This window comes from Salmo salar, chromosome ssa05 (genome assembly GCF_905237065.1).
Source record: "Salmo salar chromosome ssa05, Ssal_v3.1, whole genome shotgun sequence".
In the NCBI taxonomy this organism is placed as follows: domain Eukaryota; kingdom Metazoa; phylum Chordata; class Actinopteri; order Salmoniformes; family Salmonidae; genus Salmo; species Salmo salar.
In genome coordinates this window covers 88,008,737-88,031,335 of record NC_059446.1, presented here as the reverse complement: position 1 = coordinate 88,031,335, position 22,599 = coordinate 88,008,737, and the positions used below count along the sequence as shown (strand labels likewise).

The 22,599-nt window shown below is 38.6% G+C and overlaps 1 protein-coding gene across 5 annotated transcripts in view; it reads right to left on the bottom strand.

Annotated features, from left to right (window-relative positions):
- Positions 1-22,599, bottom strand: part of LOC106598556 (F-actin-uncapping protein LRRC16A) — a 294,757-nt gene that overhangs the window by 201,879 nt on the left and 70,279 nt on the right. For all 5 annotated transcript variants that reach the window (XM_045719317.1, XM_045719314.1, XM_045719318.1 and 2 more), the window contains exons 4-5: positions 12,039-12,098; positions 7,036-7,157 (exon numbers count right to left, since the gene is read on the bottom strand). In XM_045719317.1, coding sequence (XP_045575273.1) covers positions 7,036-7,157; positions 12,039-12,098 — 182 coding nt within the window. The remainder of the gene's footprint in view (positions 1-7,035; positions 7,158-12,038; positions 12,099-22,599) is intronic.

Here is a 22,599-nt window from a genome sequence, read left to right as displayed (position 1 = left end):
CTATACAACACATAACAGAACCAATATCACTCAGATCAGATGTAGGTGACTGGTTTATACTATACAACACATAACAGAACCAATATCACCCAGATCAGATGTAGGTAACTGGTTTATACTATACAACACATAACAGAACCAATATCACCCAGATCAGATGTAGGTGACTGGTTTATACTATACAACACATAACAGAACCAATATCACCCAGATCAGATGTAGGTGACTGGTTTATACTATACAACACATAACAGAACCAATATCACTCAGATCAGATGTAGGTAACTGGTTTATACTATACAACACATAACCAATATCACTCAGATCAGATGTAGGTGACTGGTTTATACTATATAAACACTGGCACTTCTGCACATTGTTCCGCATTAATTTCTGTACTTCATTCATACTTCTCTTTTCAAACAGTAACATAGGTGTTATAGTTTCATATACAATGCATTCAGGAAGTACACAGACCCTTTGACTTTTTCCACATTTTGTTACGTTACAGCATTATTGTAAAATTGATCAATTTTTTTTTTCTCTCCTCATCAATCTACACATAATACCCCATAATGACAAAGCAAAAACAGGTTTTTAGAAATGTTTGCAAATGTATTAAAAACTAAAAAAAACAGGCCTCCCGGGTTGTGCAGTGGTCTAAGACTCTGCATCACAGTGCTAGCTGTGCCACTAGAGATCCTGCTTCGAGTCCAGACTCTGTTGCAGCCGGCCGCGACCGGGAGACCCATGGGGCGGCGCGCAATTGGCCCAGCGTCATCCGGGTTAGGGAGGGTTTGGCCGGTAGGGATGTCCTTGTCCCATTGCGCACTAGCGACTCCTGTGGCGGGCCGGGCGCAGTGCACGCTGACACGGTCGCCAGGTGTACGGTGTTTCCTCCGACACATTGGTGCGGCTGGCTTCCGGGTTAAGTGGGCATTGGGTCAAGAAGCAGTGCGGTTTGGTTGGGTTGTGTTTCGGAGGACGCACGGCTCTCGACCTTCGCCTCTCCCGAGTCTGTAGGGGAGTTGCGGCGATGAGACAAGACTATAACTACCAATTGGATACCAGGAAATTGGGGAGAAAAAGAGGTAAAAAAATGAACTATTCAGTACTTTGTTGTTGCTTGAAAAAATAAAATCATGCGAGTACTCGAACAGTCAAAAACTGTGAAATGGCCATCCTAACAGAGGGTGAAGTACACATCACCAGAGAATCACCAGCATCACTGTCCATGACCATCTCAACTGTCTGTGACGTGTCCATCTCCAACACAACAGAGAGGCTTTGTGTCCCAATAATAGTCTAGGATTCCTAATTCCTGAGAGCCCTCTTACCAATGACCTTTAAAGCCTGATAGCTAACAGCCATGGCTGTTTACATACTGTAGGAATAGTGTTTCCTGGAAGCTTGATAAGAGGTTTCTCAATGAGACAAACTTGGATAAATAAAGGTTTAATAAAGGAGAATGTTCTCAGAGTTGTATACAGAGCAGAGCATAGGGAGTTAACATGGTTATAGGTCTGTATATAGACACTGATATACTGGGGAGTTAACATGGTTATAGGTCTGTATATAGACACTGATATACTGGGGAGTTAACATGGTTATAGGTCTGTATATAGACACTGATATACTGGGGAGTTAACATGGTTATAGGTCTGTATATAGACACTGATATACTGGGGAGTTAACATGGTTATAGGTCTGTATATAGACACTGATATACTGGGGAGTTAACATGGTTATAGGTCTGTATATAGACACTGATATACTGGGGAGTTAACATGGTTATAGGTCTGTATATAGACACTGATATACTGGGGAGTTAACATGGTTATAGGTCTGTATATAGACACTGATATACTGGGGAGTTAACATGGTTATAGGTCTGTATATAGACACTGATATACTGGGGAGTTAACATGGTTATAGGTCTGTATATAGACACTGATATACTGGGGGAGTTAACATGGCTATAGGTCTGTATATAGACACTGATATACTGGGTAGTTAACATGGTTATAGGTCTGTATATAGACACTGATATACTGGGGAGTTAACATGGCTATAGGTCTGTATATAGACACTGATATACTGGGGGAGTTAACATGGCTATAGGTCTGTATATAGACACTGATATACTGGGGAGTTAACATGGTTATAGGTCTGTATATAGACACTGATATACTGGGGAGTTAACATGGTTATAGGTCTGTATATAGACACTGATATACTGGGTAGTTAACATGGTTATAGGTCTGTATATAGACACTGATATACTGGGGAGTTAACATGGTTATAGGTCTGTATATAGACACTGATATACTGGGGAGTTAACATGGTTATAGGTCTGTATATAGACACTGATATACTGGGGAGTTAACATGGTTATAGGTCTGTATATAGACACTGATATACTGGGGAGTTAACATGGTTATAGGTCTGTATATAGACACTGATATACTGGGGAGTTAACATGGTTATAGGTCTGTATATAGACACTGATATACTGGGGGAGTTAACATGGCTATAGGTCTGTATATAGACACTGATATACTGGGTAGTTAACATGGTTATAGGTCTGTATATAGACACTGATATACTGGGGAGTTAACATGGTTATAGGTCTGTATATAGACACTGATATACTGGGGGAGTTAACATGGTTATAGGTCTGTATATAGACACTGATATACTGGGGGAGTTAACATGGCTATAGGTCTGTATATAGACACTGATATACTGGGGAGTTAACATGGTTATAGGTCTGTATATAGACACTGATATACTGGGTAGTTAACATGGTTATAGGTCTGTATATAGACACTGATATACTGGGGGAGTTAACATGGCTATAGGTCTGTATATAGACACTGATATACTGGGTAGTTAACATGGTTATAGGTCTGTATATAGACACTGATATACTGGGTAGTTAACATGGTTATAGGTCTGTATATAGACACTGATATACTGGGGAGTTAACATGGTTATAGGTCTGTATATAGACACTGATATACTGGGGAGTTAACATGGTTATAGGTCTGTATATAGACACTGATATACTGGGGAGTTAACATGGTTATAGGTCTGTATATAGACACTGATATACTGGGTAGTTAACATGGCTATAGGTCTGTATATAGACACTGATATACTGGGGAGTTAACATGGTTATAGGTCTGTATATAGACACTGATATACTGGGTAGTTAACATGGTTATAGGTCTGTATATAGACACTGATATACTGGGGAGTTAACATGGTTATAGGTCTGTATATAGACACTGATATACTGGGGAGTTAACATGGTTATAGGTCTGTATATAGACACTGATATACTGGGTAGTTGACATGGTTATAGGTCTGTATATAGACACTGATATACTGGGGAGTTAACATGGTTATAGGTCTGTATATAGACACTGATATACTGGGGAGTTAACATGGTTATAGGTCTGTATATAGACACTGATATACTGGGTAGTTAACATGGCTATAGGTCTGTATATAGACACTGATATACTGGGTAGTTAACATGGTTATAGGTCTGTATATAGACACTGATATACTGGGGAGTTAACATGGCTATAGGTCTGTATATAGACACTGATATACTGGGGAGTTAACATGGCTATAGGTCTGTATATAGACACTGATATACTGGGGAGTTAACATGGTTATAGGTCTGTATATAGACACTGATATACTGGGGAGTTAACATGGTTATAGGTCTGTATATAGACACTGATATACTGGGGAGTTAACATGGTTATAGGTCTGTATATAGACACTGATATACTGGGTAGTTAACATGGCTATAGGTCTGTATATAGACACTGATATACTGGGGAGTTAACATGGTTATAGGTCTGTATATAGACACTGATATACTGGGGAGTTAACATGGTTATAGGTCTGTATATAGACACTGATATACTGGGGAGTTAACATGGCTATAGGTCTGTATATAGACACTGATATACTGGGGAGTTAACATGGTTATAGGTCTGTATATAGACACTGATATACTGGGGAGTTAACATGGTTATAGGTCTGTATATAGACACTGATATACTGGGGAGTTAACATGGTTATAGGTCTGTATATAGACACTGATATACTGGGGGAGTTAACATGGTTATAGGTCTGTATATAGACACTGATATACTGGGGAGTTAACATGGTTATAGGTCTGTATATAGACACTGATATACTGGGGAGTTAACATGGTTATAGGTCTGTATATAGACACTGATATACTGGGTAGTTAACATGGTTATAGGTCTGTATATAGACACTGATATACTGGGGAGTTAACATGGTTATAGGTCTGTATATAGACACTGATATACTGGGGAGTTAACATGGTTATAGGTCTGTATATAGACACTGATATACTGGGTAGTTAACATGGTTATAGGTCTGTATATAGACACTGATATACTGGGGAGTTAACATGGTTATAGGTCTGTATATAGACACTGATATACTGGGGAGTTAACATGGTTATAGGTCTGTATATAGACACTGATATACTGGGTAGTTAACATGGTTATAGGTCTGTATATAGACACTGATATACTGGGGAGTTAACATGGTTATAGGTCTGTATATAGACACTGATATACTGGGGAGTTAACATGGTTATAGGTCTGTATATAGACACTGATATACTGGGTAGTTAACATGGTTATAGGTCTGTATATAGACACTGATATACTGGGGAGTTAACATGGTTATAGGTCTGTATATAGACACTGATATACTGGGTAGTTAACATGGCTATAGGTCTGTATATAGACACTGATATACTGGGTAGTTAACATGGTTATAGGTCTGTATATAGACACTGATATACTGGGGAGTTAACATGGCTATAGGTCTGTATATAGACACTGATATACTGGGGAGTTAACATGGTTATAGGTCTGTATATAGACACTGATATACTGGGTAGTTAACATGGTTATAGGTCTGTATATAGACACTGATATACTGGGGAGTTAACATGGTTATAGGTCTGTATATAGACACTGATATACTGGGTAGTTAACATGGCTATAGGTCTGTATATAGACACTGATATACTGGGGAGTTAACATGGTTATAGGTCTGTATATAGACACTGATATACTGGGGAGTTAACATGGCTATAGGTCTGTATATAGACACTGATATACTGGGGAGTTAACATGGCTATAGGTCTGTATATAGACACTGATATACTGGGGAGTTAACATGGTTATAGGTCTGTATATAGACACTGATATACTGGGGAGTTAACATGGTTATAGGTCTGTATATAGACACTGATATACTGGGGAGTTAACATGGCTATAGGTCTGTATATAGACACTGATATACTGGGGAGTTAACATGGTTATAGGTCTGTATATAGACACTGATATACTGGGGAGTTAACATGGCTATAGGTCTGTATATAGACACTGATATACTGGGGGAGTTAACATGGCTATAGGTCTGTATATAGACACTGATATACTGGGGAGTTAACATGGCTATAGGTCTGTATATAGACACTGATATACTGGGGAGTTAACATGGCTATAGGTCTGTATATAGACACTGTTATACTGTCTATAGTGTAGATAACCTTGACTGTAGTAAATTGCTAGAATGTGCTTGACTGCTGTAAAATGTGAATACCTCTAGATAGCTGCTGTTCACTTCACGGTCCGTACAACGTCACAGATATTAGCAGGTGATGACAGATTATTACACAGAAGCCATTCAGAGAAGGTCAGATATCTGACTGTCTCCTGATCTGTTTTAACAGACTGGGAAAGAGTCTCATCAAGAGTCCATTCTGTCTAGGACTGAACCCTGACTGAACCCAGATCAGTGTTGGGTGGGAAAGCTCAGTGTAATCAGTGGATGGAATAAGTCACATTAAATGGCATGGAAAGAGAGAAGCAAAGAGACTGAACGAGACGGAGAGAAAGAGAGAGAGGAGACAGAGAGACAGAGAAAGAGAAAGAGAGAGAGAGGGGGAATGAGCGATAGGGAGGAGAGAGGAGAGAGGGAGGAGAGAGGGAGAGAGATAGGGGAAAGAGAGAGAAGGGGAATGAGAAATAGGGAAGAGAGAGAGCGTGGGGGAGAGAGGAAGGAGAGAGGGAGAGACATAGGGGAGAGAGGAAGGAGAGAGGGAGAGAGATAGGGGAGAGAGAGACAGGGAGAGAGAGACAGGGGAGAGAGGGAGGAGAGAGGGAGAGAGATAGGGGAGAGAGGAAGGAGAGAGGGAGAGAGATAGGGGAGAGAGGAAGGAGAGAGGGAGAGAGATAGGGGAGAGAGGAAGGAGAGAGGGAGAGACATAGGGGAGAGAGGAAGGAGAGAGGGAGAGACATAGGGGAGAGAGGGAGGAGAGAGGGATAGAGACAGGGGAGAGAGGGAGGAGAGAGGGAGAGAGACAGGGGAGAGAGGGAGAGAGACAGGGGAGAGAGGGAGGAGAGAGGGAGAGAGATAGGGGAGAGAGGGAGGAGAGAGGGAGAGACAGGGGAGAGAGGGAGGAGGGAGGGAGAGAGACAGGGGAGAGAGGGAGGAGAGAGGGAGAGAGACAGGGGAGAGAGGGAGGAGAGAGGGAGAGAGATAGGGGAGAGAGGGAGGAGAGAGGGAGAGAGATAGGGGAGAGAGAGAGAGACAGGAGAGAGGGAGAGAGATAGGGGAGAGAGAGACAGGGGAGAGAGAGACAGGGGAGAGAGGGAGAGACAGGGGAGAGAGGGAGGAGGGAGAGAGACAGGAGAGAGAGGGAGGAGAGAGGGAGAGACATAGGGGAGAGAGGGAGGAGAGGGGGAGGAGAGGGGGAGAGAGACAGGGGAGAGAGGGAGGAGAGAGGGAGAGAGAGGGAGGAGAGAGGGAGAGAGACAAAGAAAGAGAGAGAGAAGGGGAATGGAAAAATAATGTGAATAGGAAAGAAAGGTCAGTGGAAACTAAAGGTCATTGACTCTGTGTGCGAGTGTGTGTGCGTTCGTTCGTGGGTGTTTGTGCACGAGTGTGCTTGTGTGTACTCACAGTGGTGATAGACCAGGACATATCCTCTGTAGACAGATCCCTATGTGAGCCACCACCTCATTCACCTCTTCTGTAGAGGTCAGCTTCAGAGACACAACACCTCTCTCATAGTCCACCGTCAGCTATACAATACAAACATGAACAACAACCCTCAGTAATATGTTATAGTAACCCTCAGTAATATCATATAGTAAATTCATATAGTAACCCTCAGTAATATCATATAGTAACCCTCAGTAATATAATATAGTAACATCATATAGTAACCCTCAGTAATATCATATAGTAACCCTCAGTAATATAATATAGTAACCCTCAGTAATATAATATAGTAACATCATATAGTAACCCTCAGTAATATCATATAGTAACCCTCAGTAATATAATATAGTAACATCATATAGTAACCCTCAGTAATATCATATAGTAACCCTCAGTAATATAATATAGTAACATCATATAGTAACCCTCAGTAATATCATATAGTAACCCTCAGTAATATAATATAGTAACCCTCAGTAATATAATATAGTAACCCTCAGTAATATAATATAGTAACATCATATAGTAACCCTCAGTAATATCATATAGTAACCCTCAGTAATATAATATAGTAACATCATATAGTAACCCTCAGTAATATCATATAGTAACCCTCAGTAATATAATATAGTAACATCATATAGTAACCCTCAGTAATATCATACAGTAACCCTCAGTAATATAATATAGTAACCCTCAGTAATATAATATAGTAACATCATATAGTAACCCTCAGTAATATCATATAGTAACCCTCAGTAATATAATATAGTAACATCATATAGTAACCCTCAGTAATATCATATAGTAACCCTCAGTAATATAATATAGTTACCCTCAGTAATATAATATAGTAACCCTCAGTAATATAATATAGTAACATCATATAGTAACCCTCAGTAATATCATATAGTAACCCTCAGTAATATAATATAGTAACATCATATAGTAACCCTCAGTAATATCATATAGTAACCCTCAGTAATATAATATAGTAACATCATATAGTAACCCTCAGTAATATCATACAGTAACCCTCAGTAATATAATATAGTAACCCTCAGTAATATAATATAGTAACATCATATAGTAACCCTCAGTAATATCATATAGTAACCCTCAGTAATATAATATAGTAACATCATATAGTAACCCTCAGTAATATCATATAGTAACCCTCAGTAATATAATATAGTAACATCATATAGTAACCCTCAGTAATATCATATAGTAACCCTCAGTAATATAATATAGTAACCCTCAGTAATATAATATAGTAACCCTCAGTAATATAATATAGTAACATCATATAGTAACCCTCAGTAATATCATATAGTAACCCTCAGTAATATAATATAGTAACATCATATAGTAACCCTCAGTAATATCATATAGTAACCCTCAGTAATATAATATAGTAACATCATATAGTAACCCTCAGTAATATCATACAGTAACCCTCAGTAATATAATATAGTAACCCTCAGTAATATAATATAGTAACATCATATAGTAACCCTCAGTAATATCATATAGTAACCCTCAGTAATATAATATAGTAACATCATATAGTAACCCTCAGTAATATCATATAGTAACCCTCAGTAATATAATATAGTTACCCTCAGTAATATAATATAGTAACCCTCAGTAATATAATATAGTAACATCATATAGTAACCCTCAGTAATATCATATAGTAACCCTCAGTAATATAATATAGTAACATCATATAGTAACCCTCAGTAATATCATATAGTAACCCTCAGTAATATAATATAGTAACATCATATAGTAACCCTCAGTAATATCATACAGTAACCCTCAGTAATATAATATAGTAACCCTCAGTAATATAATATAGTAACATCATATAGTAACCCTCAGTAATATCATATAGTAACCCTCAGTAATATAATATAGTAACCCTCAGTAATATAATATAGTAACCCTCAGTAATATAATATAGTAACATCATATAGTAACCCTCAGTAATATCATATAGTAACCCTCAGTAATATAATATAGTAACATCATATAGTAACCCTCAGTAATATCATATAGTAACCCTCAGTAATATAATATAGTAACATCATATAGTAACCCTCAGTAATATAATATAGTAACCCTCAGTAATATCATATAGTAACCCTCAGTAATATAATATAGTAACCCTCAGTAATATGTTATAGTAACCCTCAGTAATATAATATAGTAACATCATATAGTAACCCTCAGTAATATCATATAGTAACCCTCAGTAATATAATATAGTAACATCATATAGTAACCCTCAGTAATATAATATAGTAACATCATATAGTAACCCTCAGTAATATAATATAGTAACATCATATAGTAACCCTCAGTAATATAATATAGTAACATCATATAGTAACCCTCAGTAATATCATATAGTAACCCTCAGTAATATAATATAGTAACCCTCAGTAATATAATATAGTAACATCATATAGTAACCCTCAGTAATATCATATAGTAACCCTCAGTAATATCATATAGTAACCCTCAGTAATATAATATAGTAACCCTCAGTAATATAATATAGTAACATCATATAGTAACCCTCAGTAATATAATATAGTAACATCATATAGTAACTTTCAGTAATATCATATAGTAACCCTCAGTAATATCATATAGTAACCCTCAGTAATATCATATAGTAACCCTCAGTAATATAATATAGTAACATCATATAGTAACCCTCAGTAATATAATATAGTAACATCATATAGTAACCCTCAGTAATATGTTATAGTAACCCTCAGTAATATAATATAGTAACATCATATAGTAACCCTCAGTAATATCATATAGTAACCCTCAGTAATATAATATAGTAACCCTCAGTAATATAATATAGTAACATCATATAGTAACCCTCAGTAATATCATATAGTAACCCTCAGTAATATAATATAGTAACCCTCAGTAATATCATATAGTAACCCTCAGTAATATCATATAGTAACCCTCAGTAATATCATATAGTAACCCTCAGTAATATAATATAGTAACATCATATAGTAACCCTCAGTAATATCATATAGTAACCCTCAGTAATATAATATAGTAACCCTCAGTAATATCATATAGTAACCCTCAGTAATATCATATAGTAATATCATATAGTAACATCATATAGTAACCCTCAGTAATATCATATTGTAATATCATATAGTAACCCTCAGTAACATCATATAGTAACCCTCAGTAATATAATATAGTAACCCTCAGTAATATTATATAGTAACCCTCAGTAACCCTCAGTACTATCATATAATAACCCTCAGTAATATAATATAGTAACCCTCAGTAATATCATATAGTAACATCATATAGTAACCCTCAGTAACATCATATAGTAACCCTCAGTAACATCATATAGTAACCCTCAGTAATATCATATAGTAACCCTCAGTAATATAATATAGTAACCCTCAGTAATATAATATAGTAACATCATATAGTAACCCTCAGTAATATCATATAGTAACCCTCAGTAATATCATATAGTAACCCTCAGTAATATAATATAGTAACCCTCAGTAATATAATATAGTAACATCATATAGTAACCCTCAGTAATATAATATAGTAACATCATATAGTAACTTTCAGTAATATCATATAGTAACCCTCAGTAATATCATATAGTAACCCTCAGTAATATCATATAGTAACCCTCAGTAATATAATATAGTAACATCATATAGTAACCCTCAGTAATATAATATAGTAACATCATATAGTAACCCTCAGTAATATGTTATAGTAACCCTCAGTAATATAATATAGTAACATCATATAGTAACCCTCAGTAATATCATATAGTAACCCTCAGTAATATAATATAGTAACCCTCAGTAATATAATATAGTAACCCTCAGTAATATCATATAGTAACCCTCAGTAATATCATATAGTAATATCATATAGTAACATCATATAGTAACCCTCAGTAATATCATATTGTAATATCATATAGTAACCCTCAGTAACATCATATAGTAACCCTCAGTAATATAATATAGTAACCCTCAGTAATATTATATAGTAACCCTCAGTAACCCTCAGTACTATCATATAATAACCCTCAGTAATATAATATAGTAACCCTCAGTAATATCATATAGTAACATCATATAGTAACCCTCAGTAATATCATATAGTAACCCTCAGTAATATAATATAGTAACCCTCAGTAATATCATATAGTAACCCTCAGTAATATCATATAGTAACCCTCAGTAATATCATATAGTAACCCTCAGTAATATCATATAGTAACATCATATAGTAACCCTCAGTAATATCATATAGTAACCCTCAGTAACATCATATAGTAACCCTCAGTAACATCATATAGTAATATCATATAGTAACATCATATAGTAACCCTCAGTAATATCATATAGTAATATCATATAGTAACCCTCAGTAATATCATATAGTAATATCATATAGTAACCCTCAGTAATATCATATAGTAATATCATATAGTAACCCTCAGTAATATCAAAGAACCCTCAGTAATATCATATAGTAACCCTCAGTAATATCATATAGTAATATCATATAGTAACCCTCAGTAATATCATATAGTAACCCTCAGTAATATAATATAGTAACCCTCAGTAATATCATATAGTAATATCATATAGTAACCCTCAGTAATATCATATAGTAATATCATATAGTAACCCTCAGTAATATCATATAGTAACCCTCAGTAATATCATATAGTAACCCTCAGTAATATCATATAGTAACCCTCAGTAATATTATATAACGGTGATTGTCACACACATTCCAAGCAGTAATAATACTATGATCCCTGATTCAGATAAATGATTGACTACCAGATGATTCATGGTCAGATAATGAACCATTTGTTGGAGCGTTACATGGTATAGCCAGAGAGGTGGTGTTCTGACCTGTGTGGGCTTGTTACAGGTGATCCCTTGTATCTCCAGATAATTGAAGTTGTGTTCAATCTGAAAGAGAAGATTAAAACACATAGAAATCATGATATATAATACAGCTTCAGACCTGTCTGGTAAATACTACTCTGGATGGGTCAGGGTTCATGTTATCAGATATAATACAGCTGTCAATCACAGTAGTGTTTCAGACCTGTCTGGTAAATACTACTCTGGATGGGTCAGGGTTCATGTTATCAGATATAATACAGCTGTCAATCACAGTAGTGTTTCAGACCTGTCTGGTAAATACTACTCTGGATGGGTCAGGGTTCATGTTATCAGATATAATACAGCTGTCAATCACAGTAGTGTTTCAGACCTGTCTGGTAAATACTACTCTGGATGGGTCAGGGTTCATGTTATCAGATATAATACAGCTGTCAATCACAGTAGTGTTTCAGACCTGTCTGGTAAATACTACTCTGGATGGGTCAGGGTTCATGTTATCAGATATAATACAGCTGTCAATCACACTAGTGCTTCAGACCTGTCTGGTAAATACTACTCTGGATGGGTCAGGGTTCATGTTATCAGATATAATACAGCTGTCAATCACAGTAGTGTTTCAGACCTGTCTGGTAAATACTACTCTGGATGGGTCAGGGTTCATGTTATCAGATATAATACAGCTGTCAATCACACTAGTGCTTCAGACCTGTCTGGTAAATACTACTCTGGATGGGTCAGGGTTCATGTTATCAGATATAATACAGCTGTCAATCACAGTAGTGTTTCAGACCTGTCTGGTAAATACTACTCTGGATGGGTCAGGGTTCATGTTATCAGATATAATACAGCTGTCAATCACAGTAGTGTTTCAGACCTGTCTGGTAAATACTACTCTGGATGGGTCAGGGTTCATGTTATCAGATATAATACAGCTGTCAATCACAGTAGTGTTTCAGACCTGTCTGGTAAATACTACTCTGGATGGGTCAGGGTTCATGTTATCAGATATAATACAGCTGTCAATCACAGTAGTGTTTCAGACCCCGTCTGGTAAATACTACTCTGGATGGGTCAGGGTTCATGTTATCAGATATAATACAGCTGTCAATCACAGTAGTGTTTCAGACCTGTCTGGTAAATACTACTCTGGATGGATGAGATACTGTAGGAGGATAATGGATGGATGAGATACTGTAAGAGGATAATGGATGGATGAGGTACTGTAGGAGGATAATGGATGGACGAGGTACTGTAGGACGATAATGGATGGGTGGGGTACTGTAGAAGGATAATGGATGGATAAGTTATTGTAGTAAGATAATGGATGGATGAACTACTGTATGAGGATAATGGATGAGATACCATGGGAGGATAATGGATATATGAGATACTGTAGGGGATAATGGATGGATGAGGTACTCTATGAGGATAATGGATGGACTAGATACTGTAGGAGGATAATGGATGGATACTGTAAGAGGATCATGGATACGGTAAGAGGATAATGGATGGATGAGGTACCGTATGAGGATAATGGATGGATGAAATACCGTAGGAGGATAATGGATATATGATATACTGCAGGAAAATAATGGATGAATGATGCTGTAGGAGGATAATGGATGGATGAGATACTGTAGGAGGATAATGGATGGATGAGATACTGTAGGAGGATAATGGATGGATGAGGAGGATAATGAAAGATCAGAATACTGACTGAGGCTGCATCTCAAATGCCACCCTAGTCCCATAGGGCTCTGGTCGAAAGCAATGCACTATGTAGGGAATAGCGTGCCAATTGGGACACAGTCTCTGTAACTGTATGTCTGTGTAAAGGCTGTGTAAAAATAGCTTCGTTCTACAATGAATGGACAGGGATCTTTTCCAACCTGCCTCTGTTCAAACACAACCCCTCAGTGCTGAGTCATCATTTAAGAGTATGGCTTCAGAATAGAATCATATCATGAAGCATCTCAGAGTGAAAATGCTGATCTGGGATCAGTTTTGCCTTTGTGATCATAACAAATATGATTTTATGGACGGTGGTACCTGATCGTGGATCAGCACTCTTAACTCTGAGACCCTTTATGAATATGGGCCTGGATTCAAAGGTAGAAGAATGTACGTTCATGAACATATCATCCACTTCTTCTCCTTCTCATGTCCTTTGAAACAGGAAGTGTTCAAACAACATGGAACATGGTTGTCTAGCATTCCATTACAAAAACGACTGGAAAGTGAAGCTGGTTCACACCGGATACACACGTTACAAATGTGCACACACACACACACACACACACACACACACACACACACACACACACACACACACACGCACATGCACACGCACACGCACACACGTGCATACCATACTGTGAATTAATACACACACAGACAAACAAACACACACAAATCAAATCAAATGCTATTGGTCGCATACACATATTTAGCAGATGTTACTGCGGGTCTAGTGAAATGCTTTGTGTTGTAGAATACGTGATGGATGTATAGACATTATGGACAGTATATTGATATAATATATAGTATATCTGTAGAATACGTGATGGGATGTATAGACATTATGGACAGTATATTGATATAATATATAGTATATCTGTAGAATACGTGATGGGATGTATAGACATTATGGACAGTATATTGATATAATATATAGTATATCTGTAGAATACGTGATGGATGTATAGACATTATGGACAGTATATTGATATAATATATAGTATATCTGTAGAATACGTGATGGGATGTATAGACATTATGGACAGTATATTGATATAATATATAGTATATCTGTAGAATACGTGATGGGATGTATAGAGATTATGGACAGTATACTGATATAATATATAGTATATCTGTAGAATACGTGATGGGATGTATAGACATTATGGACAGTATATTGATATAATATATAGTATATCTGTAGAATACGTGATGGGATGTATAGACATTATGGACAGTATATTGATATAATATATAGTATATCTGTAGAATACGTGATGGATGTATAGACATTATGGACAGTATACTGATATAATATATAGTATATCTGTAGAATATGTGATGGGATGTATAGACATTATGGACAGTATATTGATATAATATATAGTATATCTGTAGAATACGTGATGGGATGTATAGACATTATGGACAGTATATTGATATAATATATAGTATATCTGTAGAATACGTGATGGATGTATAGACATTATGGACAGTATATTGATATAATATATAGTATATCTGTAGAATACGTGATGGGATGTATAGACATTATGGACAGTATACTGATATAATATATAGTATATCTGTAGAATACGTGATGGATGTATAGACATTATGGACAGTATACTGATATAATATATAGTATATCTGTAGAATACGTGATGGGATGTATAGACATTATGGACAGTATATTGATATAATATATAGTATATCTGTAGAATACGTGATGGATGTATAGACATTATGGACAGTATACTGATATAATATATAGTATATCTGTAGAATACGTGATGGGATGTATAGACATTATGGACAGTATACTGATATAATATATAGTATATCTGTAGAATACGTGATGGATGTATAGACATTATGGACAGTATATTGATATAATATATAGTATATCTGTAGAATACGTGATGGATGTATAGACATTATGGACAGTATACTGATATAATATATAGTATATCTGTAGAATACGTGATGGATGTATAGACATTATGGACAGTATACTGATATAATATATAGTATATCTGTAGAATACGTGATGGATGTATAGACATTATGGACAGTATATTGATATAATATATAGTATATCTGTAGAATACGTGGATAGAATAGTATATGTGGAGCAATAGCTGAATAGGAGGGCCTTGACTAGAATACAGTATATACATATGGAATGGGGAAAACATACACACACACACACACGCACACGCACACGCACACGCACACAGACACGCACAGACACGCACAGACACGCACAGACACACAGACACACACACACACACACACACACACACACACACACACACACACGCACAGACACACACAGACACACACAGCCAGGAACCATGCAGCATGGCCAGACTAATCCAGGCAGGTAGACAGACAGAGCTCCTGAGGCTTGGCAGTAGTTGTGGACAGAGAGAGGAGAGAGGCTGCCCCTCTGTCTGTCTGACCCTCAGGCTGACTGACACATTTCAACCAGCTGGTCCCTCCTGTGTCATAGTTACTGTATTCCAGAAGGCCTACCAGCCAGCTAGACCCTCCTGTGTCATAGTTACTGTATTCCAGAAGGCCTACCAGCCAGCTGGTCCCTCCTGTGTCATAGTTACTATATTCCAGAAGGCCTACCAGCCAGCTAGACCCTCCTGTGTCATAGTTACTGTATTCCAGAAGGCCTACCAGCCAGCTGGTCCCTCCTGTGTCATAGTTACTATATTCCAGAAGGCCTACCAGCCAGCTAGACCCTCCTGTGTCATAGTTACTGTATTCCAGAAGGCCTACCAGCCAGCTGGTCCCTCCTGTGTCATAGTTACTGTATTCCAGAAGGCCTACCAGCCAACTAGACACTCCTGTGTCATAGTTACTGTATTCCAGAAGGCCTACCAGCCAGCTGGTTCTTCCTGTGTCATAGTTACTGTATTCCAGAAGGCCTACCAGCCAGCTAGACCCTCCTGTGTCATAGTTACTGTATTCCAGAAGGCCTACCAGCCAGCTGGTCCCTCCTGTGTCATAGTTACTGTATTCCAGAAGGCCTACCAGCCAGCTGGTCCCTCCTGTGTCATAGTTACTGTATTCCAGAAGGCCTACCAGCCAGCTGGTCCCTCCTGTGTCATAGTTACTGTATTCCAGAAGGCCTACCAGCCAACTAGACCCTCCTGTGTCATAGTTACTGTATTCCAGAAGGCCTACCAGCCAGCTGGTCCCTCCTGTGTCATAGTTACTGTATTCCAGAAGGCCTACCAGCCAACTAGACCCTCCTGTGTCATAGTTACTGTATTCCAGAAGGCCTACCAGCCAGCTGGTTCTTCCTGTGTCATAGTTACTGTATTCCAGAAGGCCTACCAGCCAGCTGGTTCTTCCTGTGTCATAGTTACTGTATTCCAGAAGGCCTACCAGCCAGCTGGTTCTTCCTGTGTCATAGTTACTGTATTCCAGAAGGCCTACCAGCCAGCTGGTCCCTCCTGTGTCATAGTTACTCTATTCCAGAAGGCCTACCAGCCAGCTGGTCCCTCCTGTGTCATAGTTACTGTATTCCAGAAGGCCTACCAGCCAGCTGGTCCCTCCTGTGTCATAGTTACTGTATTCCAGAAGGCCTACCAGCCAGCTGGTCCCTCCTGTGTCATAGTTACTGTATTCCAGAAGGCCTACCAGCCAGCTGGTACTTCCTGTGTCATAGTTACTGTATTCCAGAAGGCCTACCAGCCAGCTGGTTCTTCCTGTGTCATAGTTACTGTATTCCAGAAGGCCTACCAGCCAGCTGGTTCTTCCTGTGTCATAGTTACTGTATTCCAGAAGGCCTACCAGCCAGCTAGTCCCTCCTGTGTCATAGTTACTCTATTCCAGAAGGCCTACCAGCCAGCTGGTCCCTCCTGTGTCATAGTTACTGTATTCCAGAAGGCCTACCAGCCAGCTGGTCCTTCCTGTGTCATAGTTACTGTATTCCAGAAGGCCTACCAGCCAACTAGTCCCTCCTGTGTCATAGTTACTATATTCCAGAAGGCCTACCAGCCAGCTGGTCCCTCCTGTGTCATAGTTACTATATTCCAGAATGCCTACCAGCCAGCTAGTCCCTCCTGTGTCATAGTTACTGTATTCCAGAAGGCCTACCAGCCAGCTGGTTCTTCCTGTGTCATAGTTACTGTATTCCAGAAGGCCTACCAGCCAGCTGGTTCTTCCTGTGTCATAGTTACTGTATTCCAGAAGGCCTACAAGCCAGCTGGTCCCTCCTGTGCCATAGTTACTGTATTCCAGAAGGCCTACCAGCCAGCTGGTTCTTCCTGTGTCATAGTTACTGTATTCCAGAAGGCCTACCAGCCAGCTGGTCCCTCCTGTGTCCTAGTTACTGTATTCCAGAAGGCCTACCATCCAGCTGGTCCCTCCTGTGTAATAGTTACTGTATTCCAGAAGGCCTACCAGCCAGCTGGTCCCTCCTGTGTAATAGTTACTGTATTCCAGAAGGCCTACCAGCCAGCTGGTCCCTCCTGTGTCCTAGTTACTGTATTCCAGAAGGCCTACCATCCAGCTGGTCCCTCCTGTGTAATAGTTACTGTATTCCAGAAGGCCTACCAGCCAGATAGAGCCTCCTGTGTCATAGTTATTGTATTCCAGAAGGCCTACCAACAGAGTCCGTCCTTGTAGTCCACCTGAAAATCCTCATTTAGCCTACCTCAAATGTCTTTATAAGTCTTTATTCAGACTTGCTGAATATCCAAGACCAAAAGGTACACATCTACAATATAAGCCTAGCTGTGAACTGTGAATGTAAAAGCATATTTGAATCACGTGTTCTCAGTCACGTTCACTCCTCTCCCTCACAGAGTATACAAACATTGACAAACATGGCCACTGAGGCGTATCTAGGCCCGTCCCACTAGAGAACATCACATTAGCAGTTGTATTGGATTAGATATAATGAGGAAGAGGAAATGAGTGAAGAATGAAAGAGGTCAACCCATGTCTAAGCCAGCCAATAGCTGCAGCCTGCTGAGAGGTGCTGTGAGAAAGCAGAGGCATGACTAATTGTATAATTCAGTCACTCGTTTATTATCCATCTGTCTCTCTGATATCTGTCCTAACAGTACTCTGTCTCTCTGATATCTGTCCTAACAGTAGTCTGTCTCTCTGATATCTGTCCTAACAGTACTCTGTCTCTCTGATATCTGTCCTAACAGTACTCTGTCTCTCTGATATCTGTCCTAACAGTACTCTGTCTCTCTGATATCTGTCCTAACAGTACTCTGTCTCTCTGATATCTGTCCTAACAGTACTCTGTCTCTCTGATATCTGTCCTAACAGTACTCTGTCTCTCTGATATCTATCTATTACAGTACTCTGTCTCTCTGATATCTGTCCTATTACAGTACTCTGTCTCTCTGATATCTGTCCTAACAGTACTCTGTCTCTCTGATATCTGTCCTAACAGTACTCTGTCTCTCTGATATCTGTCCTAACAGTACTCTGTCTCTCTGATATCTGTTATTACAGTAGTCTGTCTCTCTGATATCTGTCCTAACAGTACTCTGTCTCTCTGATATCTGTCCTAACAGTACTCTGTCTCTCTGATATCTGTCCTAACAGTACTCTGTCTCTCTGATATCTGTCCTAACAGTACTCTGTCTCTCTGATATCTGTCAATACAGTACTCTGTCTCTCTGATATCTGTCAATACAGTAGTTTGTCTCTCTGATATCTGTTATTACAGTACTCTGTCTCTCTGATATGTTATTACAGTACTCTGTCTCTCTGATATCTATCCTAACAGTACTCTGTCTCTCTGATATCTGTCAATACAGTACTCTGTCTCTCTGATATCTGTTATTACAGTACTCTGTCTCTCTGATATCTATCCTAACAGTACTCTGTCTCTCTGATATCTGTCCTAACAGTACTCTGTCTCTTTGATATCAGTCAATACAGTAGTCTGTCTCTCTGATATCTGTCCTAACAGTACTCTGTCTCTCTGATACCTGTCAATACAGTAGTTTGTCTCTCTGATATCTGTCCTAACAGTACTCTGTCTCTCTGATATCTGTCCTAACAGTACTCTGTCTCTCTGATATCTGTCCTAACAGTACTCTGTCTCTCTGATATCTATCCTTACAGTACTCTGTCTCTCTGATATCTGTCCTAACAGTAGTCTGTCTCTCTGATATCTGTCAATACAGTACTCTGTCTCTCTGGTATCTGTCAATACAGTACTCTGTCTCTCTGATATCTGTTATTACAGTACTCTGTCTCTCTGATATCTGTTATTACAGTAGTCTGTCTCTCTGATATCTGTCAATACAGTACTCTGTCTCTCTGATATCTGTCCTAACAGTACTCTGTCTCTCTGATATCTGTTATTACAGTACTCTGTCTCTCTGATATCTGTCAATACAGTACCCTGTCTCTCTGATATCTGTCAATACAGTAGTCTGTCTCTCTGATGTCTGTCAATACAGTACTCTGTCTCTCTGATATCTGTCAATACAGTAGTTTGTCTCTCTGATATCTGTTATTACAGTACTCTGTCTCTCTGATATCTGTCCTAACAGTACTCTGTCTCTCTGATATCTGTCCTAACAGTACTCTGTCTCTCTGATATCTGTACTAACAGTAGTCTGTCTCTCTGATATCTATCCTTGCAGTACTCTGTCTCTCTGATATCTGTCAATACAGTAGTCTGTCTCTCTGATATCTATCCTTACAGTACTCTGTCTCTCTGATATCTGTCAAAAGTAGTTTGTCTCTCTGATATCTGTCAATACAGTACTCTGTCTCTCTGATATCTGTCAATACAGTACTCTGTCTCTCTGATATCTGTCAATACAGTACTCTGTCTCTCTGATATCTGTCCTAACAGTAGTCTGTCTCTCTGATATCTGTCCTAACAGTAGTCTGTCTCTCTGATATCTATCCTTACAGTACTCTGTCTCTCTGATATCTGTCAATACAGTACTCTGTCTCTCTGATATCTGTCCAAACAGTACTCTGTCTCTCTGATATCTGTCCTAACAGTACTCTGTCTCTCTGATATCTGTCCTAACAGTACTCTGTCTCTCTGATATCTGTCCTAATAGTACTCTGTCTCTCTGATATCTGTTATTACACTAGTCTGTCTCTCTGATATCTGTCCTTACAGTACTCTGTCTCTCTGATATCTGTCCTAACAGTACTCTGTCTCTCTGATATCTGTTAACAGTACTCTGTCTCTCTGATATCTGTCAATACGTACTCTGTCTCTCTGATATCTGTTATTACAGTAGTCTGTCTCTCTGATATCTGTCCTTACAGTACTCTGTCTCTCTGATATCTGTCCTAACAGTACTCTGTCTCTCTGATATCTGTCCTAACAGTACTCTGTCTCTCTGATATCTGTCCTAACAGTACTCTGTCTCTCTGATATCTGTCCTTACAGTAGTCTGGATAACTCCAGTTCTAGGTAGATCTGAGATAATGGATAACTCCAGTTCTAGGTAGATCTGAGATAATGGGATAACTCCAGTTATAGGTAGATCTGAGATAATGGGATAACTCCAGTTATAGGTAGATCTGAGATAATGGGATAACTCCAGTTATAGGTAGATCTGAGATAATGGGATAACTCCAGTTATAGGTAGATCTGAGATAATGGATAACTCCAGTTATAGGTAGATCTGAGATAATGGGATAACTCCAGTTATAGGTAGATCTGAGATAATGGATAACTCCAGTTATAGGTAGATCTGAGATAATGGGATAACTCCAGTTATAGGTAGATCTGAGATAATGGGATAACTCCAGTTATAGGTAGATCTGAGATAATGGGATAACTCCAGTTATAGGTAGATCTGAGATAATGGATAACTCCAGTTATAGGTAGATCTGAGATAATGGGATAACTCCAGTTATAGGTAGATCTGAGATAATGGATAACTCCAGTTATAGGTAGATATGGGATAACTCCAGTTATAGGTAGATATACTCCATAGTAGATATGGGATAACTCCAGTTATAAGTAGATCTGAGATAATGATACTGTGATAAAGAGGAACATAAACAACACATTCTACACAGCTAGTTAGCTCTGCTGGTGCTCTTCTTCATAGACCATGTTAAGACTGTAGACAATGACTCTAGGACCATGTGTTAAGACTGTAAACAATGACTCTAGGACCATGTGTTAAGACTGTAGACAATGACTCTAGGGCCATGCTAAGACTGTAGACAATGACTCTAGGGCCATGTGTTAAGACTGTAGACAATGACTCTAGGACCATGTGTTAAGACTGTAGACAATGACTCTAGGACCATGTGTTAAGACTGTAGACAATGACTCTAGGACCATGTGTTAAGACTGTAGACAATGACTCTAGGACCATGTGTTAAGACTGTAGACAATGACTCTAGGACCATGTGTTAAGACTGTAGACAATGACTCTAGGACCATGTGTTAAGACTGTAGACAATGACTCTAGGGCCATGTGTTAACACTGCATGCTCAGTCCAGCAGAGACTACAGAGATGATGCAAGACCTGCTGCCAAGATGCAATCTTAACTGCATATCATCACGTCAAATACACACAGTCAATCAGTGTCATGTTGACAGTAATGATGCATCTGAACGGTGCAGGGCTGTAGTAAAACCCTGCCATGACCACTGTTAAAGTTACACACTCAGGGTGGGTTGGATGATAGGCTTCACAGACCTCGTGTGTGTGTGTGTGTGTGTGTGTGTGTGTGTGTGTGTGTGTGTGTGTGTGTGTGTGTGTGTGTGTGTGTGTGTGTGTGTGTGTGTGTGTGTGTGTGTGTGTGTGCTGGTGTGTGTGCTTGTGTGTGTGCGTGTGCGTA